Here is a 26,729-nt window from a genome sequence, read left to right as displayed (position 1 = left end):
TGATATGCGTAGTGTATGCACCGCCCGGCCTCGAGACGCGTATTAAAGCCACGCGCCGTCTGTGCATAATGCACTAGATACCGCAAGACACTGCACTTTCTTAAGGTGCAACATGGTGCAGCTTGCGCCTACCGTACTCCGATCGTTTTGAGGTACCGGCATCGAACAAACTTCACGATCTAAACACCGCATTGTAAATGTACCTATTAATCTTCTTTCTGAAATTGGACTAGGTACAAGTTAGCTTAGTTTAAAGAAAAGTGATTATCGGGTTTCTGAAAAATAAATGAATAGGCTTTTAAATAACGATGGCTTGTTTGTTTTATAATTTTATTTGAAATATTGTGTTTTTAGAATATGCACTATGTGTATTATGTCTTTACTTTTGTATTAAAATAATTAAAGGGTTAGGTTAAGGTGTCATTTTCTAAATAAGCGGGAAGTTCTGCCTGAAGCAGCTAAATCGAGTTATATGACTCAGGTTATGTTTTTTTTAAGTTAATTGTCGAGTTGTTTATAGTAAAACGTATGTATAAACTTCTATACGTAAGTAAATATTTCAAAAAGTTATTTATTTCAATTAAAAAATAATCATTTGGTAGGAAATTAGGTCTGCGTAAAATAGATAACCATTATTTCTTGGTTAGGTACCTACATACACCAATTATAACAAAATTGTTCAAGTATGCCCTTGTACAAAGAGAGCTGCATCTTAAACCTATTGACTGACCCTGACCTGACCTATGCAGCTATACATAGAGGGGGTGTTCAGAATACGTGATACGCGTGAATTACTTATATATGCTATCCAGCTTTATTGAAATCCATCAAACTGACAACACTAAGTACTTTGCAAGAAACTTTCCGTAGTAGATCCCTGTGAAAACATGTTTTCCCCTCACTAGCTCGGAAACACGTGTTTTGTCCTTTAATACCAGCGGGTAAAAACGCATTTTATTCACTAGTGGGTAAAGTAATTTGACCTTGAATATAGTCAAATTAACTGCTTTAAATTTGATAAAAGTAGGTGAATCTAGTAATAAAGATGATTTACTACCTGTGGAACTACTGGAAGCAGTGATAAACGCATTTTTTGCGTTGTAATTTCCTCGCTACAGTGAGGTGAAAAGTTTTGTGTTACACTCGGGTGCAAATGTATTTTACTTCTCGTGTGTTAAAAAACTCGCAAGTTCAGGATTCTAATTTTCGAACCACTCGCTTCGCTCGTGGTTCAACTATAGAATCCTTTCACTTGCTCGTTTTTCAATTCCACACTCGGCGTTAAAATACAACTTTGCCCCCTTGTATAACAAATAACTATTTTATTTTGACCATTGCTGGTCTATTTAATCACGCTAAGGATTAAACGCTTAGGGAATGTGCTTATAATACTTATCAGCTCTTATCTGGCCACACATTTGCTTTCCGTGTGTGCATATTTCCATTCGTACCTAGTATCTCTCGGTTTACTTTTTATGACCAATCACTGAATATAGCCACTCCATGTTTCATTAGTCTCCTGCATTCCTCTTTTTATGTTTTTTTTTTGTATTAACGGTGAATAAAATTAGGAATTACCAGTTTTGGACCCTTAGGGGGCCATTAACAGCGGCGTCTCTCGAAAGAGAATAGATAAGGACAGGACCGACGTATGTTTCCCGTCTTGGATGCAATGGTTGTATCTCTTATAAGTTATAGTCAATGTGGACCTATCGGCCTTTCGATTCGATCTTGTGGTTTATGTGTGCGTGCGTGTATTACAATAGGTCTGAGAGGTACCTACATCTGAGGATTGGAGACCTGGCGACCTGACATACAGGTTCAACCTAGTTTGGGCACCAGTCTCCACCGCACAAGTTTTGCAATTATTGTACCTATCCATTAATAAAATTATAAGAAAACTATTGTACACAATGTATACTTTGTGGTGGAGTCAATAAATACTTTTTTCAGTACAGATGGTGTTTTTTTACGCACTAGTGCGAGAAGTGGTTCATTATATAACAGGTCGAAACTTCGGAAGCTCATCTGTACTGAAAAACGTCGTACGATACACGTGCGAAAAGGAAATTCGCAACTCGTGTCGATTTAAAACACTCCCTTCGGTCGTGTTTTAATTTATCGCCACTCGTTTCGAACTTCCTTTTTTACGCACTTGTATCGTAATGTATTATTTTTTTTTTTTCAATAGGTGTACATTGATAAAATAAATTTTCTTACAAGATTTCTAGCTTTACAAGTAAATAATGTTTATTATATGCTTATCAACAATATGTTTATACCGATTTGTAATTATAACAAATTACAAATCGATTTATTGTTTACGGTTCTAGAGAGTGTATTTATACCTATATTGTCAAAAATACTCACGTTTTAAAAGTCGAAAAACGCTCGACATGTTTCGCCATCGCGGGCTCAATGAAAATGCTCCTCGTTACGGAGCGAAACATGTCGAGCGTTTTTCGACTTTTTCACGTGAGTGACTCGGTTTATATGTTTAATATATCACCGTGGGACACATCAGTGTCCCACGGTAGTTTTGTTATTAAAATTGGAATATAGTTAAGTAATATTAATAAAAATACGCAAAAAAAAGTTAGGTAATAAAATTAACCATTATAAAAAGGTTAGGTTAGGCAGTTAGTTTATGAATATTATAAATTGAATAAAATGGCATTTATTATTGAATAAAAACGGCACAGTAAATCAGGGACTTTATAATGACGCACACGTCGCACAACGGAGTGACCAAGAGTAATAAGTTAATAACAGTTTTTTTTTGTTATTTACGTCTTTTATTCATTTTTTTTAATATCTAGGTCAGATACGATAATACCATATAATTTTATTGATCTATCTTTAATTATAATTTATAACTCTTACACAATACTCGTAATTTTATCTTGATAAAGTTAATTTATTGGTTTGTCTTTGTATACCTGGGTATTAGTTCTTTATACCTACCTAATACGATGTGGTTGTCTGAGTAACCACAACTCTTTTTGAGGAAAGCACCGTGAATTTGTGTAAGAATATCCCCGAAATATGTATCTCGTCAGACACCGAGTAACCGTGTAGGTGTAGGTACTGTCCGGGAAGAAATTGCAAAAATTAAAAGTTGCAACACTGTAATGCGGTCCCGTTTGATGGTGACGGTGACGAAACTGCATTGTTGCCACTTTTTTTATTTCTTCAATTTCTTGTAGGACTATATGGCGTAAATAAAAGCGTACGTCATACATTGTGCAGAACAGCCAGATCGTGCATGTTTCAGCCTCCACGGTCCACGGCGTCACGCGAGATTGTCGCTCCCTGTACGTCATGTTACTCGCCCGGGTGGCCGCCATCGCCACACAGGGCCGCACGCGCACGCTATTGTCATCTAGTACCACATCTATTCTAGGACTTGCGTTTACGAGCCATATTTTATTACTTGCTCATACTGAGAACCTATGCGGGTGGCTGAGGTTTTCCGGTTGATTTATACTCGCCAAATTTGTTATTGATGGATGTGAACTAGGTATGATGGTAACTCTACCACCTAAGCGATTAATAAAATAAAATTTGGCATGAGGTTAATCTGTATCGCGGGCAAGGCATAGTTTTATTCTGAATAAGTAACTAAATGACTACTATTGAAAGTACTACACGAAAGTGATCTTACGGCTTATCTAATATGGAAGTAGGTAGATACTATTTCTATTAGGGATGTACCGACTAGTGATTTGGCCGACTAGGCCGACTACCGACTAGTCGGCGCTTGGGTGGCCGATTAGTCGGCCGACTAGTCGGCTAGTCGGCCAGAGCATAATTTTCGACTAAATTCATCAGAAATTTAGAATTACATTTTTGGTCCTTCGTTCGCGCTTTAAATTTTTTTTACAAGTTTAATTTTTCAAAGGTCTATGAGAATATTTATACATTTTCCATTTTTAACAACCGGTTTGGCTTAGTGGGTAGGTTAGTGATCCTGCCTATGACACCCGGTAGCCCTAGGTGGGACATTTATTTTTGTGATGATCACAGATATTTGTTCTTTTGACTAACCAAGGTATAACGAATCGGTACATAATACAATTATATCAGCTGTTAATTTATTTTTATACTATTTTTCTATGACTTATAAAGTGCCGACTAATCGGCCTGTTTTGCCGACTAGTCGCCGACTATTCGCCGACTACAAATGTGGCCGGATAGTCGGCTTTCCCGACTAGTCGGCGACTAGTCGGTACATCCCTAATTTCTATATGATCCACAATTCCACAGTGCTAGCATAAATGGAGGTAAAAAAAACCGGACAAGAGCGTGTCGGGCCACGCTCAGTGTAGGGTTCCGTAGTTTTCCGTATTTTTCTCAAAAACTACTGACCCTATCAGGTTCAAAACAATTTTCCTAAAAAGTTTTTAGAAAGTCCTACTTTTGTGATTTTTTTCATATTTTTTTTAAACATAAATGGTTCAAAAGTTAGAGGGGAGGGGGACGCACTTTTTTTTCCTTTAGGAGCGATTATTTACGAAAATATTAATATTATCAAAAAACGATCTTAATAAATCCTTATTCATTTTTAAATACCTATCCAACAATATATCACATGTTGGGGTGGAAATGAAAAAAAATATCAGCCCCCACTTTACATGTAGGGGGGGTAACCTAATAAAACATTTTTTTTCCATTTTTTATTTTTGCACTTTGTTGGCGTGATTGATATACATATTGGTACCAACTTTCAGCTTTCTAGTGCTAACGGTTACTGAGATTATCCGCGGACGGACGGACGGACCGACGGACAGACAGACATGGCGAAACTATAAGGGTTCCTAGTTGACTACGGAACCCTAAAAACAGGCCATCACATTTTTGCGTTTGGAAAAAGCAAAAAATGTACCGATGTAGTCTGGCCTATCTCCAGCTCTCAGGATAAGTTGACCGAATCACCGTAGTCACACTAGGATGGATCAATTAGTAGGTATGAATGAATTGTAAAATAATTTTCATATAACTCATGTGCAACCTCTCATGAATTAAGAATTTAATGGATAATTTTTAATGCATCCATCACCACAGCAGTAGGCACCAAATGATTCAAATGTTGGAATTTATTCACCGACTGCAGGAATCAACTGAAAACCCGACATCCGATGCGATCGGGATATTCGGGATTTGCATTCACTTAAACATACAAAATATAAGGAATAGTGGGGACGTTTATCGACAAAAAGAGGCCAAACCTTTTTTTTCTTGACCAAAGCATGAAACTTGGCACAGTTGTTCCTTAAAATGTCAAACTGTTTGCTTTTTCTACAAATAAAAAATATGATATGAAAGCCTATTTAATATAGATTATGAATAATATAACTTTTACCCACCTTTCCTAACGTTAAGTTTGAGAAAAAACCTTTAAGCCGCGCGGCGTCGGGACGCCGCGAGCGTAATTTTAAAATGCCTTTATTTTAAAAAACTCTATTAGAACCCGTTTAGCTATTAGGTCATGTTTAGTATCGTTTTCGAGTAAATAAATAACGTAGAATTTAGTTTTGGTACTAAAATGACCATTTAATGTTAAATGAAATTAAAAAAAAAAATCTGTGAGTTGCAAATTCAAGTCACCATAAATGTCAAACGGTTTGCTTTTTCTATAAATATAAAAATATGATATTAAAGCCTTTTCACAAAGGATAGTACGCGTTCACCTACGCGAGCTTAGACTGTGTGCGGGGAACGCGCCTCTTTGATATATTTGATCGCCAGTGTCAGAGGTGTGTTAATGCATAAATAGAAAAAGATTCATTATTATTGACTCCGGTGTCGACAACGGCAACACTCGGGTCGGACCACACGATCTAAAGACCGACTGTACCTGTTATTTATTCATTGTAGTGAATCCTGTAAGAAATTTATATAAAAGTATTTTATACAATCGTGATATAATACAAAACTTTTCAGTCGAGTACCATAGCTGGGGAGTTTATTGCAAAACCTTAAATTTTTTGACCAAAGCATGAAACTTGGCACAGTTGTTCCTTATATCAAAATAAGCCGATTAAGATCGGGAGCCTTCGGGAGCCTCCCCCCTGGGGCCCGGGAGGGGGAGTCAAAGTACCGCTTCACCCGGCTTGGTTTGAAAAATTCTAACTTACCCCGTTTAGTTAATAGGTCATGTTTGGTATCGTTTTCGAGTAAATCAATAACGTAGAATTCGTTTTTAGTACTAAAATTATAATTTAATGGTAAATAAAATAAAAAAAAATAAAAAAATTGAAATTTTCATCCATGATTTACAAATTCAGGTCATCATAAATGTCAAACTGTTTGCTTTTTTTATAAATAAAAAATATGACATGATAGCCTATTTAATATAGATTATAAAAAATATAACTTTTATCCACCTTTACTAACGTTAAGTTCCACAAAAAATTACTTTAAGACGCGCGGCGTCGGGACGCCGCGAGCGTAATTTTAAAATGCCTTTATTTTAGAAACTCTATTAGACCCCGTTTAGCTATTAGGTCATGTTTGATATCTTTTTCGAGTAAATCAATAATGTAGAATTCATTTTTGGTACTAAAATTATAATTTAACGGTAAGTAAAATTAAAAAAAAATAAAAAATTTGAAATTTTCATCCATGATTTACAAATTCAAGTCATCATAAATGACAAACTGTTTGCTTTTTCTATAAATAAAAAATATGATATGAAAGCCTATTTAATATAGATTATAAAAAATATAACTTTTATTCACCTTCACAAACGTTAAGTTACACAAAAAAATTACTTTAAGACGCGCGGCGTCGGGACGCCGCGAGCGTAATTTTTTTAAAATACCTCTATTTTAAAAACTCTATTAGACCCGGTTTAGCTATTAGGTCATGTTTGATATAGTTTTCGAGTAAATTAATAACAAAGAATTTATTTTTGGTCCTACAATTATAATTTAATGGTAAATAAATAAAAAAAAAATATTCATCTATGATTTGCAAATTCAAGTCAACAAAAATGTCAACTGTTTGCTTTTTCTTTAAATAAAAAATATGATGTAAAAGCCTATGCGTATGTCACCAAACACCCAGACAAGTTTGGTGGAAACTTCCTTCACGAACCTGCTTGGTGTCTGATGACCATGGTCCAAATGTTTCAAATGCAATTGCCGCAAATATGTAGTTGTTGTTTAAAAATGCATATTTGCGCGTTTAAGCTGGGCGTTTTGCAGCAGCAGTCCCTGGTTTCTGGGCCGAACGTTAGACGTTGGACGGAGCCAAGGTATCCACACAGGTCACGCGCCAAGGGTCGTCCCAGAAACCAAGGCAAAAGCGAGCAACCATCAGGCCGCTTTCCGTCTGCTGTTGACAAGCCGACAGGTTCGAGGGTTGTCGGTATGTTCGCTGTGCCGAGAGCCTTGCGGATTAAATCGTTAAGTGCAGCGTGTCACAAAATTCGGCCAGCACTAGACTGGCAGTGGAGTCCGTGGTGTCCTAATGCGTCGGCAGCAAGGGTGTGGTTGGCATGTCTTTAGCCCGTCTTAGAGAAATGGCAGTATATGATGAAGTAAGGCAGCCTCGGAAGGAGGTATGTTTTCCAAGTGTCGATCTTTTCTAGTAAAGAGGTTCTTCCGGCACTCATTCACTGTTGCGTAAGGACCCTTAATCTGAAACAATATGTGCATTGTCATTTTATTTAAACAGATTCTGCAACTATCAAATTACAACATTTTGGTGGATCACCTTCACTATTACACACTTACCTATCATACAAAATAATTACAAACTTTAGTAGAGCCTATCTATGATATTGCTCCATCTCGTAATAGTTTGAAGCCTTGGGTGGCCATGTTTCTCCCTTGTTGATCGTTTCAAGCTGCGTTTATCGTACCTATCCCATACTATGTCTAATCTAGAAACGTTTTCTTTTGGCTTTGAAGCTTAGCCAGGCCACCCAAGGTGTCAAACTATTACAAGATGGAGCAATATCAGAGGCAAATCAGATTCTACTAAAGTTTGTAATAATTTTGTATGATACGTAATGTAAGTGGGTAATACTGAAGGTTACGTGATCCACCAAAAAGTTGTAATTTGATAGTTGTAGACTCTAAAATGATAATGCACATATTGTTTCAGACCAAGTCGTTGCGCAACAGTGAATGAGTGGTTGAAGTACCTACCTCTTTAGGTACCAGAAAAGATCGACAATTGGAGAACATACCTCCTTCAGAGGCTGCCTTGCATCAGCATATACTGCGCACAGTGTACCAGGGGCCCATTTCTCGAAGCTACAAGTTACAATTTTCAACTGGTTGTCAATGTCTAATATGACAAGTTGGAAAGAGACTTCCGCTTGTAACTTGTAACTTTCAGTTTTGAGAAATGGGACTCAGGGCGTTCTTGTTTGGAGTCAGGCGTTGGTGCCACACCAAAATTTGCCAAGTCCGTCTTCTTGGGGATGGAAGGAAGAAGGAGACGAATGGGTAGTGTGGTACCCATTCGTCTCCTTCTTCCTTCCATCCCAGTCAGGCAACACTGAAGTGGCCAGTATATGCTTAGAAGTTACAAGATGTAAATGTAAATCAGGTTGCAAACACCGATGTAACTGCATAAAGAGGGTAGAGCCTTCTTTATGCAGTTCCATATGTACCCAGCTATGTCTCTGTGAAGGGAATGTAGAGTATGAGTATGAGTAATCTGTCAATTAGGACACCACAGACTAAACTATAAGTGCTAACTTTTCAGTGTTGGATACTCTATGGCAGTTCCGACTCAATTATAATAAGCTCATTATAATTGACTTTAGTTAACTATAATAATTTCAAAAATAGAACTTCATACAATTTCTATACTAATTTGCGATATCTGGCAAATTTTCCTGCATCTGAAACACATTTTTTTTATCTGTCGCGTTATCGGCCAATCAGAGACGGTTATTACAAACAATTGGTTGCTAGGTAATTCGATGTTGATACAACGGTGAACGACTCTATTGACATTAATTTTAACTTGCATGAATGGTGATATTTCCGTCCATTGATGATGAAGATGATGACTCGTAGAAAAAGTATTGTATACAATAGTGATATAATTAAGCTTTTCACTCTCGTACCGTACTACACATGGTAGTGGGGACGTTTATCGACAAAAAGAGGCCAAACCTTTTTTTTCTTGACCAAAGCATGAAACTTGGCACAGTTGTTCCTTATATCAAAATAAGCCGATTAAGATCGGGAGCCTTCGGGAGCCTCCCCCCTGGGGCTCGGGAGGGGGGGTCAAAGTACCGCTTCACCCGGCTTGCTTTGAAAAATTCTAACATACCCCGTTTAGTTCATAGGTCATGTTTGGTATCGTTTTCGAGTAAATCAATAACGTAGAATTCATTTTTGGTACTAAAATTATAATTTAATGGTAAATAAAATAAAAAAAAATGAAATGTTTGAAATTTTCATCTATGATTTACAAATTCAAGTCATCATAAATGTCAAACTGTTTGCTTTTTCTACAAATAAAAAATATGATATGAAAGCCTATTTAATATAGATTATGAATAATATAACTTTTACCCACCTTTCCTAACGTTAAGTTTGAGAAAAAAAACCTTTAAGCCGCGCGGCGTCGGGACGCCGCGAGCGTAATTTTAAAATGCCTTTATTTTAAAAAACTCTATTAGAACCCGTTTAGCTATTAGGTCATGTTTAGTATCGTTTTCGAGTAAATAAATAACGTAGAATTTAGTTTTGGTACTAAAATGACCATTTAATGTTAAATGAAATTAAAAAAAAAATCTGTGAGTTGCAAATTCAAGTCACCATAAATGTCAAACGGTTTGCTTTTTCTATAAATATAAAAATATGATATTAAAGCCTTTTCACAAAGGATAGTACGCGTTCACCTACGCGAGCTTAGACTGTGTGCGGGGAACGCGCCTCTTTGATATATTTGATCGCCAGTGTCAGAGGTGTGTTAATGCATAAATAGAAAAAGATTCATTATTATTGACTCCGGTGTCGACAACGGCAACACTCGGGTCGGACCACACGATCTAAAGACCGACTGTACCTGTTATTTATTCATTGTAGTGAATCCTGTAAGAAATTTATATAAAAGTATTTTATACAATCGTGATATAATACAAAACTTTTCAGTCGAGTACCATGTGTAGTACGGTACGAGAGTGAAAAGCTTAATTATATCACTATTGTATACAATACTTTTTCTACGAGTCATCATCTTCATCATCAATGGACGGAAATATCACCATTCATGCAAGTTAAAATTAATGTCAATAGAGTCGTTCACCGTTGTATCAACATCGAATTACCTAGCAACCAATTGTTTGTAATAACCGTCTCTGATTGGCCGATAACGCGACAGATAAAAAAAATGTGTTTCAGATGCAGGAAAATTTGCCAGATATCGCAAATTAGTATAGAAATTGTATGAAGTTCTATTTTTGAAATTATTATAGTTAACTAAAGTCAATTATAATGAGCTTATTATAATTGAGTCGGAACTGCCATAGAGTATCCAACACTGAAAAGTTAGCACTTATAGTTTAGTCTGTGGTGTCCTAATTGACAGATTACTCATACTCATACTCTACATTCCCTTCACAGAGACATAGCTGGGTACATATGGAACTGCATAAAGAAGGCTCTACCCTCTTTATGCAGTTACATCGGTGTTTGCAACCTGATTTACATTTACATCTTGTAACTTCTAAGCATATACTGGCCACTTCAGTGTTGCCTGACTGGGATGGAAGGAAGAAGGAGACGAATGGGTACCACACTACCCATTCGTCTCCTTCTTCCTTCCATCCCCAAGAAGACGGACTTGGCAAATTTTGGTGTGGCACCAACGCCTGACTCCAAACAAGAACGCCCTGAGTCCCATTTCTCAAAACTGAAAGTTACAAGTTACAAGCGGAAGTCTCTTTCCAACTTGTCATATTAGACATTGACAACCAGTTGAAAATTGTAACTTGTAGCTTCGAGAAATGGGCCCCTGGTACACTGTGCGCAGTATATGCTGATGCAAGGCAGCCTCTGAAGGAGGTATGTTCTCCAATTGTCGATCTTTTCTGGTACCTAAAGAGGTAGGTACTTCAACCACTCATTCACTGTTGCGCAACGACTTGGTCTGAAACAATATGTGCATTATCATTTTAGAGTCTACAACTATCAAATTACAACTTTTTGGTGGATCACGTAACCTTCAGTATTACCCACTTACATTACGTATCATACAAAATTATTACAAACTTTAGTAGAATCTGATTTGCCTCTGATATTGCTCCATCTTGTAATAGTTTGACACCTTGGGTGGCCTGGCTAAGCTTCAAAGCCAAAAGAAAACGTTTCTAGATTAGACATAGTATGGGATAGGTACGATAAACGCAGCTTGAAACGATCAACAAGGGAGAAACATGGCCACCCAAGGCTTCAAACTATTACGAGATGGAGCAATATCATAGATAGGCTCTACTAAAGTTTGTAATTATTTTGTATGATAGGTAAGTGTGTAATAGTGAAGGTGATCCACCAAAATGTTGTAATTTGATAGTTGCAGAATCTGTTTAAATAAAATGACAATGCACATATTGTTTCAGATTAAGGGTCCTTACGCAACAGTGAATGAGTGCCGGAAGAACCTCTTTACTAGAAAAGATCGACACTTGGAAAACATACCTCCTTCCGAGGCTGCCTTACTTCATCATATACTGCCATTTCTCTAAGACGGGCTAAAGACATGCCAACCACACCCTTGCTGCCGACGCATTAGGACACCACGGACTCCACTGCCAGTCTAGTGCTGGCCGAATTTTGTGACACGCTGCACTTAACGATTTAATCCGCAAGGCTCTCGGCACAGCGAACATACCGACAACCCTCGAACCTGTCGGCTTGTCAACAGCAGACGGAAAGCGGCCTGATGGTTGCTCGCTTTTGCCTTGGTTTCTGGGACGACCCTTGGCGCGTGACCTGTGTGGATACCTTGGCTCCGTCCAACGTCTAACGTTCGGCCCAGAAACCAGGGACTGCTGCTGCAAAACGCCCAGCTTAAACGCGCAAATATGCATTTTTAAACAACAACTACATATTTGCGGCAATTGCATTTGAAACATTTGGACCATGGTCATCAGACACCAAGCAGGTTCGTGAAGGAAGTTTCCACCAAACTTGTCTGGGTGTTTGGTGACATACGCATAGGCTTTTACATCATATTTTTTATTTAAAGAAAAAGCAAACAGTTGACATTTTTGTTGACTTGAATTTGCAAATCATAGATGAATATTTTTTTTTTATTTATTTACCATTAAATTATAATTGTAGGACCAAAAATAAATTCTTTGTTATTAATTTACTCGAAAACTATATCAAACATGACCTAATAGCTAAACCGGGTCTAATAGAGTTTTTAAAATAGAGGTATTTTAAAATTACGCTCGCGGCGTCCCGACGCCGCGCGTCTTAAAGTAATTTTTTTGTGTAACTTAACGTTTGTGAAGGTGAATAAAAGTTATATTTTTTATAATCTATATTAAATAGGCTTTCATATCATATTTTTTATTTATAGAAAAAGCAAACAGTTTGTCATTTATGATGACTTGAATTTGTAAATCATGGATGAAAATTTCAAATTTTTTATTTTTTTTTAATTTTACTTACCGTTAAATTATAATTTTAGTACCAAAAATGAATTCTACATTATTGATTTACTCGAAAAAGATATCAAACATGACCTAATAGCTAAACGGGGTCTAATAGAGTTTCTAAAATAAAGGCATTTTAAAATTACGCTAGGAAAGTTGATACGTAATAACTAGTAACACTAAACTGAAATATATAAATATATCACACACTAACTTATCTTTCATGTCGTGTCTTTCATGAGTTAATATCATTTATCCTAGTTCAAGTTACATACCTAATTACTCATAGGTATAAAAAATTATTAGGTAAATTAATTAGGTAACCTAAATTATGATGTCAATACGGTAGATTTATATGTAAACTAATAAGGTACCTAATGTAATAAATTCCAAACCCTCGTTAGTAATGTTAAAATATCTAATAACTACGCCATTATATTGTTTTAGGTATTACGCTTTTACTCGAAATATGTAGGTACTTTGATGAACTCGAAATAGGTACCTAGAGTACTTGCGTTTTCACATTATCCGATCCGATATGGGAAGTCGGAAGGATTTCAAAGGAAAAAATCAAAGATACTTATAGCGGCGTAAATAATATATATGGGATATCGGTCCGACATCCGATATCGGATCGGATAATGTGAAAACGCACTAAGAGTGCAATTGCTTGCTAAAACGGACATAATTCAACAGGCATTACACTACCTACTTACTTAAATTTCTATATTATCCAGATAGCACTCTTATTTCATTCCCCGACTAAAAAGCAAGTACCTAAGTAGTTTTTATTTTCAGGATTCATGTTTGTGTGACAATTTTACATTTTACATATATATTATAGATATATTAGATAGTTAGTAGGTATTAGGTACCATAATTGCATATTTTAGAATGAACAGTTGTGATATTTTATTTCTAATTTAAGATTGGTAGGTATATGCGTAATCTGCTAGCATGCTTCGTACAAACATGAGTGTTCTTAAAATTAGCTACATACTTATGTACTTATATGCCTATTTACTCTGTAAGATTACGAAAATTGCCAAAACCACTGTTTGTTCACAAGTCCCATAACTCATAAGCAAATATATACACATTCACACACCCACAGAGCTTAATACAGAGATAGTTCGCCTAATGCGTATGTATTTTGATGAACTATTTGGTGCTACCGAGTGTTTGTGGCGGAGGCGGGCCAATGAATGCATCTGTCGTATCGTATACTAGGCATTCGTGAAAAATACGAGGCGCCAGGAAAATCGAGAGACGAGGCGCGGACCGAAGGGGCGTGACGTCACGAGAAAGCCGAGGTCTCTATATATACGTGGACGACCCTCCCACCGGCATCACTCGCTGTCCAGCAGTCGCTCGTTCACGTCGCTCGCTGCCCGCGCATTGATACTCCTCGGTTATCGCTCACTCGCGCCCGCGCCTCCGCCGCACGCACTCGCGCCATGACCGTCACTAGCAAGATGAACAGTGTTTCCCGCCAGTCGGTGCTCAGCCGGCTCGGCCCTGGTGGACTTATCTATGCCGCTAATAAAGTTATTGCGGTACGTTTCTACTCGTGTGTGGATTTTATCAAGTGATATCCCGAATTGTGATCGATACATGCAGTGAAATGTGATATTAGATGGTTGTTTGACCGAGTGTGTTTGGTTGTCACAGGTAGCTGTGCCTGGCAAAGATGAAGACCGCTGGCGTGGCAAGGAGGACGGCGCGCTGTTCAAGCGCTGGCGCCGCTCCTCGCCTGAAGCCGCGCCTCCTGTCGCCCCCGCACAGCCATCGGAGCTCCTCAAGTTTCTGGCTATTGTAAGTATCTTTACTAATAAACTATCAATTTTCTGTTAATGTTTCTAATTAGAAATTACTTGCGGACAATTAACTAATCGTTATTTAATTGGAAATTCAAAACAATAAATCTTAGGAATCTAATTATTACATAGTAATAAAAAACAAATATTAGGTTAATTTTGTAGTGATATACTAGGTTCTTTTGTAATGTCTTTATAGAGACTAATAGTTGATTTCCTTGTTTACAGAACGCGCTCGAGCTATCAGCCCCGGCATCAGACGCTTTGCTGAAGTCCCGTTCCTCGGAATGGTTCCAGCTGGCGGGGCACCCCGGGTCGCTGGCGCCCGCCGGGCCCGGCACGGTGTGGAAGCGGCGCTCGCCCGGCGACCACCCGCACCACAACCCCGAGCGCGACGCCTACGAGGCGCTCGCCGCCTGCCCGCACATGCGCGCCGCCATCCCGCGCTACTACCGCGAGCTCGAGTACGGCGGCGAGAGTTTCATCGAGCTCCAGGACCTCCTGCACGGCTTCCGCGACCCCCACGTCATGGACGTCAAGATGGGAACCCGCACCTTCCTCGAGGACGAGGTCAGCAACGCAAGGGCCCGCGCCGACCTTTACGAGAAAATGGTCCGCCTGGACCCCAACGCGCCCACCGAGGCGGAGCACGCGGCGCGCGCCGTCACCAAGCTGCGCTACATGCAGTTCCGCGAGCAGCGCTCCTCCTCCGCCGAACAGGGTTTCCGCATCGAAGCCGTCAAGCTCCCGGGCGAACCGCCCCTCACGGACCTGCAAAACGTGCGCGAGCCCGACCAGGTGGCGGCCACCGTGGCGCGGTTCCTGGGCAAGAACGACCGCGCTCGACGCGCCATCGCTTCTCGCCTCCGTGAAATCAGAGACCTGTTTGAACGCTCAGATTTCTTCAAGAAACATGAGATCGTCGGAAGCAGCATTTTCATTATTTATGACGAGGAACGCGCCGGAGCGTGGTTGATCGACTTCGCTAAGACTAGAAGCGTGCCCGAAGGCGCGGAAGTGACCCACCGCGCGCCTTGGGAGCAAGGCAACCACGAGGAAGGCTTTCTTTACGGATTGGATAGACTGATAGACATAATAGAGACGGCCGACTTGCCGGCGCGCGACGACGCGGCGGCGGAGCCCGACGTGTCTCGTTGAACGGCCGGCGGGAGGACCCTGGACTCGCCTCGCGACGACAGTCGCTCGCTCACATGAGCCCGCGTGCCGCGTTCCAAGCGCTCGAGGTGCCACAAGGAGGAGCACACAAAACTATATGCTATTTGTGAATATGAGAGAATTGCGATTTATACTTCATCCAGTCCGTTTTGTATGGATATAAAAAAGCTTATCTTTTAAACAGTTGTTTTAATACCTTTCCTACCTACTACTCAATTTAAACCAATAGATATAGGTACAAGAGACGATCTACTAAGGTAAACAAACGCCCTAGCGCTCGACATGCTAATGTCAAATCTCTCTATGATAATTAACATATTAAAGGTGACATAAGTATAGGTAGTGAGACAGCAACAAGCACTCGGACGTTTACCGTCTATTATTAGATACAAACTAAAATCAACTATATAATTTGCAAATAAGAAGCGACAATGCTAGGGCATGTCCGACGTCCGTCCTATAGAGATTCGATGGCAGTTTTAGTAACAAGAGTCGACTAACATTGGAAGTAGGTATGTGAAGCATGTCTACGACGCCGCTACTTACCTAATTCGCTAGGTGCACTACTAGTGCTGCCCTCACTTTGTAGGCTTTTTTTACGTTCACTCTTGTGATTTGACAAGTCCATAAAATTATTTGTAACAATCAGAGGCACAATCACACTTCTTGGCTGTTGATTCGGTCAAACTGTGTTTTTTGAAAAAAATAATTAAATCCAAATAAAAATAAATGCTGTTTGATACCTTAGCGTAAGGTGCTTTGCGCACACTAGCGTCCCCTCCCCCCCACCTGACCTCACCACCTAAAATATGTCCCAAAATTTAGTTTTTTTTTAATTTTTGGGGAAAGTATACATTTTAGAAAAAAGTTGTCAATGAAAGAAATAATGCTCATGAAATTCCCAAGAAGAAAGGTCATATAATATTTTTTGATATCATGCACTATTTTCATATTATCTACATACATAAAAGGCAAAGTCCTGAGTGACTGACTGACTTAAATCAAGGTAAAGCCCAAACCGCTGATGCTAAAGAATCCAAATTTGACACGTAGGTTACTTCTAAGGTCTACGAACCCGCTAAGGAAGGAATTTGGTGTAAAAAATTCGTATGAGAATCTACTTTTATTTTGAGAATATGAGCTTGAAACTTCGTGTAAAGACTATAAAGGTAAAATTACAATGGAAAGAAACTAATTTCAGCGTTTTTGGATTTTTATCCTTTAAGAGAGTTAATGCCTGGAAGAGCTTCTGGTCCATGAAGGCGTTAATGAAGGGCAACCTTCCAATAGCACTAAAACGAAAACTGGTCGACATGTGGACATATCCTAACCTATGGCGCCCAAACTTGGTCATTAACAGAAGCCCAAAAGTCCCAACTCAAGATTTGCCAGCGAGCAATGGAGCGCAGCATACTCGGAGTCCGCAGAATCGATCGGATAAGGAACACGGAGTTGCGCTCCAAAACAGGTATCGCAGATGTGGGTGTAAAGGCAGCCAAGCTCAAGTGGGATTGGGCAGGACACATCTGTCGGATGCCTCCAGACAGATGGGCCAAAATAGCGACCGAATGGGCACCACAAATTACCCGAGGCCGAGGTAGGCCAAAATTGAGATGGCGGAAAGACCTGGACTCATTTTGTGGCGATTGGCGGGAGCATGCAAAGAGCCGTGACGAGTGGCGGAAAGCAGGGGAGGCCTTTGCCCAGCAGTGGGAAACAATATAGGCTATTAAAAAAAAAGAGAGAGTTAAAATGAGGCTGGCTGAAGTTTGTATGGGGAATAAGTTTTATTTGAAGCTACAGGCTTGAATCTTGGTAAAAAGGTACAATCAATCAATCAATCAATCAAAATATTCTTTATTCAAATAGGCTTACAATAAGCACTTTTAAATTGTCAACAGTGTACAATATTCATCTTATTCTAAATATCAGAGCAATTTATTGGTGCAATAAACAATATTGTTTTAAAACTACATTGATTTAATAAAATGATATCAATCTAAATTGTATAAAAAAATACTAGTATAAAAACTTCTAGAATAAATTCTAAATGTCAAAAAAATTGTGTAAAAATACATTGAATTATCAATATCATCATTAATAAGCTATATAATTAATGGTTTTCAGCAATACTTGTATCCCACAGTGTTTCATCATTCATGTAGTCTTGTGTGCTATAGTAGGCTTTAGAGATCAGTATACGCTTTACATAATGTTTAAATCGATTAAAAGACAGTTCAGTGATGGCATTAGGAAGTTTGTTATAAAATCTTACACAATTACCCATGAATGATTTTTTAATTTTATGGAGCCGAGTGAAGGGCACTGCAAGCTTATGCTTATTTCTAGTGTTTATATTATGTACATCACAGTTTTTCTTAAATTTACAAATGTTTTTATGTACATACATAATATTCTCATAAATATATTGACAATGCACTGTCATTATATTAATGTCCTTAAACTTATCTCTAAGTGAGTCTCTATGGTTCATTTTGTATATTGCTCGAATAGCCCTCTTCTGCAGAACAAATATGGTATTTATCTCTGAAGCACTGCCCCATAGTAAAATACCATATGACATAATGCTGTGAAAGTAACTAAAATAAACTAATCGAGCTGTTTCCACGTCTGTTAACTGACGGATCTTGCTCACTGCAAATGCTGCAGAGCTCAGTCTATTCGAGAGGGTAGCAATATGGGGACCCCACTGAAGTTTAGAATCTAAAGTTATGCCAAGAAAAACTGTACTATCTACCAGTTCCAATTCCTCATCCTTCACAACGACACTTGCTTGTTCATTTTTAGCATTACTCGTTACAAACTTAATACATTTAGTCTTTTTCTCATTTAACAATAAGTTATTAACACTAAACCAATTAACTACTTCGGAAATAGCATTGTTTACATTTTCACAAGTTTGTTGCTGACGTTTGACTTTGAAAATAAGGGAAGTATCATCTGCAAACAATACTATATCATGGTGGGTCTTTACAAGATATGGCAGGTCATTAATGTAGATAAGGAACAGGAAAGGCCCCAATATTGATCCCTGCGGTACACCCATAGAGACTAGTGACCCCGGTGAGCGCTGTCCATTCACGTCGACCCTTTGTATTCTATCGTGTAAGTAAGATTTGACTAAATTCAGTGCCGATCCTCTCACTCCATAGTAGTGCAATTTCCTGATCAGTGTTTCATGACAGACGCAATCGAAAGCCTTAGATAAATCACAGAAGATACCCAAGGCATCCTGTGACTCCTCCCAGGCATCGAAAATCTGTTTGATTAGCTCAACACCAGCGTCGGTTGTTGAGCGACCCCGTGTAAAACCAAATTGTTTATTGTGCATTAGATTATTGATGTTAAAATGTTGCAATAGCTGAAATAACACTAACTTTTCAAAAATTTTGCTGAATGTCGGTAACACTGATATCGGTCTAAAATTAGTGGGGTCGGATGTGCTACCAGATTTAAATAATGGAATGATTTTACTGTGTTTCATAAGATCAGGAAACTCACCACAATCAACACTGTTATTAAAGATAACTACCAAGTCAGGCGCTACAATTTCTATTAAAGATTTAACACCATGGACAGAGACTCCCCAAAGGTCACAAGTTTTTTTAACATTAATTGATTGAAATGCCTTAATTATATCTGAGGTACTAACATGTTCAAATACAAGGTCTCTACTACATTCTGTGACATTATCTTCTAACAATGTAACGGCAGATGCAGGTGATGAATTTAAGTGCCTAGTTGTGGAAACTGGTATATCAGTGAAGAACTTTTCAAATTCTGTTGCTACTTCTAAATTGGAATCTACAATTTTGCCATCAATTTTTAATTTCAGTTCATTTGTTCTTTGCTTTGATCGACCAGTCTCCACGTTAATTACTTTCCACGTTGCTTTAATTATATCGGAACTACTTTTAATTTTCTTGCTTAAATAATTACGTTTAGCGGTATGACAATCTAATTTAAACTGTTTCGAAAATTGTTTGACATGTTCTTTAAATTCATCACTCGTATTAAACCGCCGTTCCTCATACAAGGCATACAATGCACGTCTTCGTTGATGTAACTCTGCAGTTGCCCACTCACTAAAAACTGATGCATCACTAACCGTGACCGTTTTTGTTGTAAATATCGTATTATAATTAAGTAAATATGTACTTCAGAAGGGCAAAAACTAGTAGCTTGATAAACTTTGTCAAAATTCTGAAATTAAACCACTAATACACATATGACTATTTCATTAAGTACTGACACTGAGTTATATCGAACTTCAACAAGCTAATGCACGAATATGGTAAGTGCTACAAAAAAATGCATACAATCTTTTTTGTCTAAAATTTAATAAGAATTAATTCTTTCGTAGACACTTTTTCCCTAACTCCGATACTTTTCTGAAAAATGAAGAAAAACCGTAAAACGGGACCTATTTCGTGCTAAAAGGGGGTGTTGCGTCAGGGGGACGGTAGGGGACGCTAGTGTGCGCAAAGCACCTTACCCTAAGGTACCATACTACATTAAAATTTTGCTGGATTTAATTTTTTTTAATTTTCCATACATTCGAACACAATTTGACCGAATCATGTAATTAGAGGCAAATAACAAAGACACCAAATATAAAAAACGTATTTGTTTTTAGCTATAAAAACGATACGATGTGACGACAATATCTATAAAATGTTAATTCGTCAAGTATCGCCATCTACAACAATAATAGAAAATAGTTATGGTTTCATATGTTAACATTCCAGTCTTTAAAATCCTGATAATGTTGTAGTGCTTAACTAGAGCTAGAGTTATTTTTTTTGCTTTAGTTGCAGGGCCCAGCCGGTACATTCACGTCGTAAGTAATTACAGTACATAAAAGTAACACCCTGTGTATAATCAGTCAATATGGTGTTATAATTGACAAAGTGGTGTCATCTGTTGGCATGAGTACAAAGTATGAATGCGATCCGAAAATGTCATTAGCTTCGTTACAAACATCATGTATCAGAGATACAGCGAAAATCCGCTAGATGGCGTGAAAATCAAAATATAACAAAGTAGTTTCTTCAAATTGTAGTCTCCATCAAATTATCGAAACTGCCAAAGCTCTCACAAACATCGGAACACACCTCTATTGTCAAGAAGTTTGAGCACGTGTTCCGATATTTGTGGAGCTTTGGCAGCTCCGATATATCAGCTGCAGTGTACGTTGACGCTGGCGTCGTTATGTAGTGATATCATGGTTGCGCTTTTTTATCGTTTCATATGCGTAAAAACAACACGACGACAGCAGAATAACGTCGTGACCATGTTAGGACATTGGAGGATACCCATTCATTCGCGACAAACGGATTGCCTATTATAAGGTTGAAATAACTAGGTACTTACTCGCTTGGCAAAGTTGTCAGTGTGCTAATATTGATACCGAACTCACCGAAGTAAGTGAAATATAACAATATTGCACCGCAAGCGTAGCGAGTGATTCGAAAAGTGGAATCTTAAGTTAATAGTAGATTACAAATGCGAAAAAAATGGAGTTCAAAACGAGCGGCGATAAATTAAAACACGACCGAAGGGAGTGTTCTAAATCGACACAAGTTACAAACTTCCTTTTTGCACGTGTATCGTACGACGTTTTTCAGTACAGATGGACCTCCGAAGTTTCGACTTGACAAGATATAAACCACTTCTCGCATTAGTGCGTAAAAAAAGCATCATCTGTACTGAAAACAAAAACCCTTCGGTTGTGTTTTAATTTATCGCCACTCGTTTCTCTTTTTCGAATTTTTTTTTTCACCTCATTTTCATCTCTAGTTTATCATGGGAGCTTTTCTAGCTAGTTGTTGTTGTAAAAATATACATATTAAGTTTCACCTACTTTCATACAAGGCACCTATTACGACCGGTCTGGCCTAGCGGGTAGTGACTCTGCCTGTTAAGCCGCGGTCCCGGGTTCGAATCCCGATAAGGGCATTTATTTGTGTGATGAGCACAGATATTTGCTCCTGTCATGGATGTTTTCTATGTACATATATACATATTTATATATTATATATATCGTTGTCTGAGTACCCACAACATAAGCCTTCTTGAGCTTACCGTGGGCCTTAGTCAATCTGTGTAAGAATGTCCTATATAATATTTATTTATATTATTATTAGTTACAAAACGAGTAGAGATACTAAAGATAAAAACGATTATAAAATTAATCAATACATTATATTAACAGTAATAAAGAACATTACAGATACAATACGATACGACATAATTACTCATGTTCACCAGTAAAGTGTTTAGACAAAACTAAAGCAATAATTGTAATATTAAAAGTTAAAACTTTATCTATAAACTATAGGGTCTATTTATATGATTCCTATTCAAGTTAAGGGCGCTCTTCTAGAAAGTTTTCAAAATATTACAAGCTTTTTGGTTTAATAAAGTCAATGACAAACACAGTCCTAATGTTTTAATTCAAGATGTGACCTTATACAGACTTGTATGGAGATCACAAAACTGTCACGTTGAAGGATAATTTTACTATACACGGTGATTTCAACCTGTATATTTCAATCAGTTTCAAATGTATTAGAATTAATTGTTTATATCTAATGTAAGTAGGACCCTGGCGCGTGGCGCTAGGCCGGGAAAACGCTAGGTTGAAGAAGATCTAATGCAAGTATAAAAACTCTCTGAAGACACCCAATCACTCGAACTACAATAGCCCAATTAAAGTATTACAATAAACATGTCAATGAGATAAAATCAATTATTACAAACTATGTATCAACCATTGTTAGATTCTTTTTGGCTTTTGCTGTTCGGCAGCTGTTTACCTTTGTGGCCAAACGTAGAGAGTTGAGAGTCTCACCAAAGCATTCATCGAATTGGTTGATATTGACCAACATGAGGGTTTTTGAATTGCCACCAAGGCTTGGCATCAGCAGGTGAGTTAGCTTCGAGTTTCTGTACGGTATATGGGCCTGGTTGGTCTGCAGAGACAGAATGACTTTAGACAGCTCTGACAGAGATCTGTTGATGTGCTTGGTCTCGTCCATTCTCTGAGTGGTCTTACCACTCTCAGACCCCGCCAAGTCCACCAAGTTTAACTGGCTTGTGTATTTCTCTTTCCGTATTTCATTGATAGCAGAAATCTTAATCTGTGTAACTGAATGTGACCTGGAGCTTCGCTCGTTGTTGAGTGTAGCGGCAGTTTGTCTGTTACGTTGGGCATATATCATCAGTTTGATGAAATCATGGGAACTCTTAACTTCCTCTTCTTTCAAGTTTGAGACATAGAGATCAGTCCCTTTGGAGTTAACCATCTTGATGTCATGGCTTAGCTGGTCTTTGCAAGAGTTCAGCAGATCGTAAATTACTTCATTGTAGATTTCGAGGAAGGATGCTTTTATGGTCAGCTGCCAACCCATTCTTTTCAGATCCTCCATACAAGTGAACATGAAGTTGAATGCTCGTGGTATAATACCATATTGGTCAGGCCCGCAACCTCCTTCCATTGTGTATGTTTTTCCAGATCCTGTTTGACCATATGCAAAAATACATACATTATAACCATCAAGTGCCGACTGGATCATGTTTGAAACTTCCTCAAAGACTGTTTCCTGAGTGGAGTGTGGTGTGAATATACCATCAAAGCTGAAGGTGTGCTGAGATTTGCCCTTCCTTGTTGATTGGGATAATGCATTCAACTCAACCTTTTCGACTTCTATAGTGCAAGCATCCACAACATTAAGATTGAACAATGGCTTGTTTGTCTCTGACTCTAGTGGTGGTCGTACTCTGCAATATACTCTTATATTACCTTTCAGATCCTGAATAGTGTTTCTCAGATCTCTTTGACCCTGGTACATTCCAGCTAAAATGTTCTGCAGTTTCTCGACATCAGTTTCATATGTTGATATCTTCTTTTTTGCTTCCTCATAGTCAACAGTGAGTTTATCATAGTCTTCAGATAGAGTAGCAAGCTTTAGAGATTTCTCTCTTAATACCTTGGCCTCCTCCTGGAGGGCATTGTGACGCCGGGTCAAATCATTTAACTCCTCCTGTAATGTATCAAATTCTGAAGTCTTCTTATTTAAATTAAATGTCACATCGGCCAAAACTTTTGTTTTGCGCACCAATTCCTCATTTTCGCGTTTCTGTATTTCATGGTCAAGCTTAATACTATCCAATTCAGTCGTCCTTTCTCTTAAGTCATTTAAAGCATTCAGCAATTTATCCTTTAACATGTCTTTCTCTCTACTAGTGCTTTCAACAGATTCTTTGATTTTTTCATAGTCATCAGCAACTTCTTCATGTTTATATTTTAAGTCATTATAATCATTTTTGATCACTTTGTGTTTTTCTAACAAGTCATTAAACCTTGCTTTGTAATCATAAGGTGGGATTTTTGGGGCAGCGGTTGGTGGTTTTCTCTCGACTTTAGTAACTTTGGCTGCATTGGCTGTGGGTGCTGGTGCAGTAGCAGCCCTTTTGAGTCGTGCCCCAGTGGTGGAAGACGTTGGGCCAGTTTGGACAGCTGGCTTAGTGTGGTTTAATAACAAATTCTTTTTGTCATCTGCGCTAAGGCCATTTACAGTTCTTGATATTGGACGTCTATTTATGAGCCCGGGTCTATTTTCTTTTGCAGGGACCGGTAACTTAGGTATCCTCGACATCTGAAATGGACAAAAATTAAATATTATATTTAGATTTTAATTATACGAATTGTAATTCTTCAAATTAAGATTTTTAAGTTAACCATAGTGATTGTAAGGATGGTATGAGTAGGCACTATACATTTTTATCAATGCTTAGAATGAGCAATGTCATTCGTACAAATTGCAATAGGTATAACTATTGTGGAAATGATGAAAAATAATGATTGTTCAGTAGTTATGATATACTTAAATCTATTCAATTAAAAAGAACATCTTATAGCCAGGCCCGCCATTTAAATTTAATAGCCCGGAGGGAAACTTGTTAGAACCTGTTGTAATATGATATGAATACTGTTACTCTACTTTTTTTGTAAATAGGAAAAACTTAAATAAAACCGGAAATGTTCGGTATACTGTAATTGCACATGCCATTGATACTATCATGTAGATAACGTTATAATAGCTACCAAGGTTCCTATCCTACTAACACCTTGGTATTTTCGCAGACAAAATACAAGGGAGAAATTTAATGAACACCAACGCAGTATAAAGTTAAAACTTTCAGAAATCATGGACGAGAGTTAGGTAATAAATGATAAAACCTACTTGCACCGAAGAGATACCTAGTCGGCGCGCCGAATTATGACCAATATGAATATCCTGTGTTTCTGTGACAACGAATCTACACATAGAGTAATTACCATAATTTGCAACAACGTGAACTAAAACACTAATTTAGACCAAATACTCACGTTAATAACACATGTAATGGATTTATTTTAAATATTAAACCACTGCACTTATACACAAACGACTGTTGTTCAGTTCTGACGTCGTAAACGGTTTTATTTTCAAAATTTAAAAGTGACGCTAGATTTGTGTTGCCAGTGAATTGGGTACCTTATAGTGTCGGAATCAATAACTATTCTTCATATATTATACTAAAACATAACCAACTGGTCAGAAGAAAAATGAGGGAACTTGAACAACAGTTCTATGAAAAACTAAGTCTGCCAAGACATTTCCGTCACAAAAAAGAGGCAATTTAAAACATGAGGGCCTTCTAGGTAATATTGAGGAACTTTTACAGCTTGACAAAAGAGATAAGAAATTAAAAATTGGCAATGTCGTAGCGTGATCTCGCTTTGTCTCACATATTGATTTGAAGGGTTTACCCTTGAATCGCCGATAGACACTTGTTTGAATATTATTTCAAAGACAACGTTTCAAATAATTTAATTTCATCGACAGTTCATATCGTAGAATAATCGATACAAGTAAAATCAAACCGTAGACTTTTATTTCGTAGATAAGTTATTCCGAGTATACTTCAAATCGTGGTATTTTGTTTCGTGTTTTGACGTGAAAGACAGACAGTGACAGACATGCACGAAAAAGATGACGTCATTGTCCCGTTTCCCAATATAGCTAAAGCGCCATCTATTGGCGCGCGTAGGAACTAAGCGGCTGATCGATGCGCTCGGTATGGTTGTAGCGTGTGGCCTGAGTAAAGCACCACAGCTGCGACAGATGGCGCGCCCGTGTTTATTATTTTTGAGTGTTTGTAATTTAAAAACATGAAAGATTGAATTAAAATAAGCATCTTTTATAGAATGAAGTTGTTTGAAAAACCTACTTATTTAGGAGTTAGAGCAGTACGAAGTTGCGAATTTTCCCATAGTATTTACTAAGGCGCCAGAGACTTAATAAATTTACGATGATTTTTTTTTGGTCCACTGTGGACCACTGGTATACCAATATAACCTATGTTAATATTGATAAATCATATAGAACACGTTTAAATAAGGATGTTTTGTTATATAAACTTTTTCTTCTCCATTAATATTTACTGAGATATTAGGGTTCTAAGATTAGTAAATGGCACTAGCACTTTAATAAAATTAACGCGTGTCTCGCAAACGGTCTAGGATACAAAATGACGACTTTTATATAGGTATAGGTTAGGTTCGTTAGCCTCGTTAGGTATCTTCAAACGGCCGAAGGCTCCTATTTTGTGCAGTTTCTGTAATAAGCGGGGCTCCGTCGATATCGCTTTCTGTCTCTGGCGCCTTAGTAATGCTACGGGAAAATTTTGCAACTTTGCACCACTCTAACTCCTAAATTAGTAGGTTTTAAAAAAAACTTTAATTTATAAAAGATGCTTATTTTAATGCATTCTTTCTAATAAGAACAAAACACTATGCTAGAAAGAGTGCAGAGGAAGTTCTGTAGGCACATTTACAAACGACTGTACGGATATTACCCATATATGTATCCATCTCTATTCGTAACAGGAATGGTTGGTCTTCAAACTCTAGAAACCAGACGGAAACTGCTGCATATTATGCATTACCGCCAACTGTTTCACCATAGAGTAGATGACGCATCCGTGCTTGAGAGAATGGGGCTGCAAGTGCCAAGAGCGAATGTGGTGGTTGG

At 38.0% G+C, this 26,729-nt stretch overlaps 2 protein-coding genes across 3 annotated transcripts in view; one reads left to right on the top strand and one right to left on the bottom strand.

Moving 5' to 3' along the window:
- Window positions 1–15,808, top strand: part of LOC125227970 (inositol-trisphosphate 3-kinase homolog) — a 130,211-nt gene extending 114,403 nt beyond the window's left edge. The window contains exons 1-3 of one of the 2 annotated variants that reach the window (XM_048132393.1): window positions 13,976–14,190; window positions 14,306–14,449; window positions 14,680–15,808. In XM_048132393.1, the coding sequence (XP_047988350.1) occupies window positions 14,092–14,190; window positions 14,306–14,449; window positions 14,680–15,609 (1,173 nt within the window). In that variant the 5' untranslated portion in view covers window positions 13,976–14,091 and the 3' untranslated portion in view covers window positions 15,610–15,808. Of the gene's footprint in view, window positions 1–13,975; window positions 14,191–14,305; window positions 14,450–14,679 lie in introns of those variants that run through there. The other variant, XM_048132391.1, reaches the window with a different exon arrangement.
- A 6,423-nt stretch (window positions 15,809–22,231) lies between these two features.
- LOC125227979 (protein claret segregational) lies at window positions 22,232–25,121 on the bottom strand. The gene is made up of 2 exons (XM_048132413.1): window positions 25,043–25,121; window positions 22,232–24,308 (listed from the first exon to the last, which is right to left on the bottom strand). The coding sequence occupies exon 2, from the start codon at window positions 24,306–24,308 to the stop codon at window positions 22,410–22,412; it is 1,899 nt and encodes a 632-aa protein (XP_047988370.1). The 5' UTR covers window positions 25,043–25,121; the 3' UTR covers window positions 22,232–22,409.
- Window positions 25,122–26,729: the final 1,608 nt, after the last annotated feature.

Source organism: Leguminivora glycinivorella, chromosome 7, assembly GCF_023078275.1.
Source record: "Leguminivora glycinivorella isolate SPB_JAAS2020 chromosome 7, LegGlyc_1.1, whole genome shotgun sequence".
NCBI classification, from domain to species: domain Eukaryota; kingdom Metazoa; phylum Arthropoda; class Insecta; order Lepidoptera; family Tortricidae; genus Leguminivora; species Leguminivora glycinivorella.
The sequence above is the reverse complement of the archived record's forward strand: the minus strand, read 5'-3'. Positions and strand labels throughout refer to the sequence as shown.

Coding starts and splice junctions, on each gene's coding strand:
- LOC125227979 (XM_048132413.1), bottom strand. CDS start 24,308: ATGTCGAGGATACCTAAGTTACCGGTCCCTGCAAAAGAAAATAGACCC.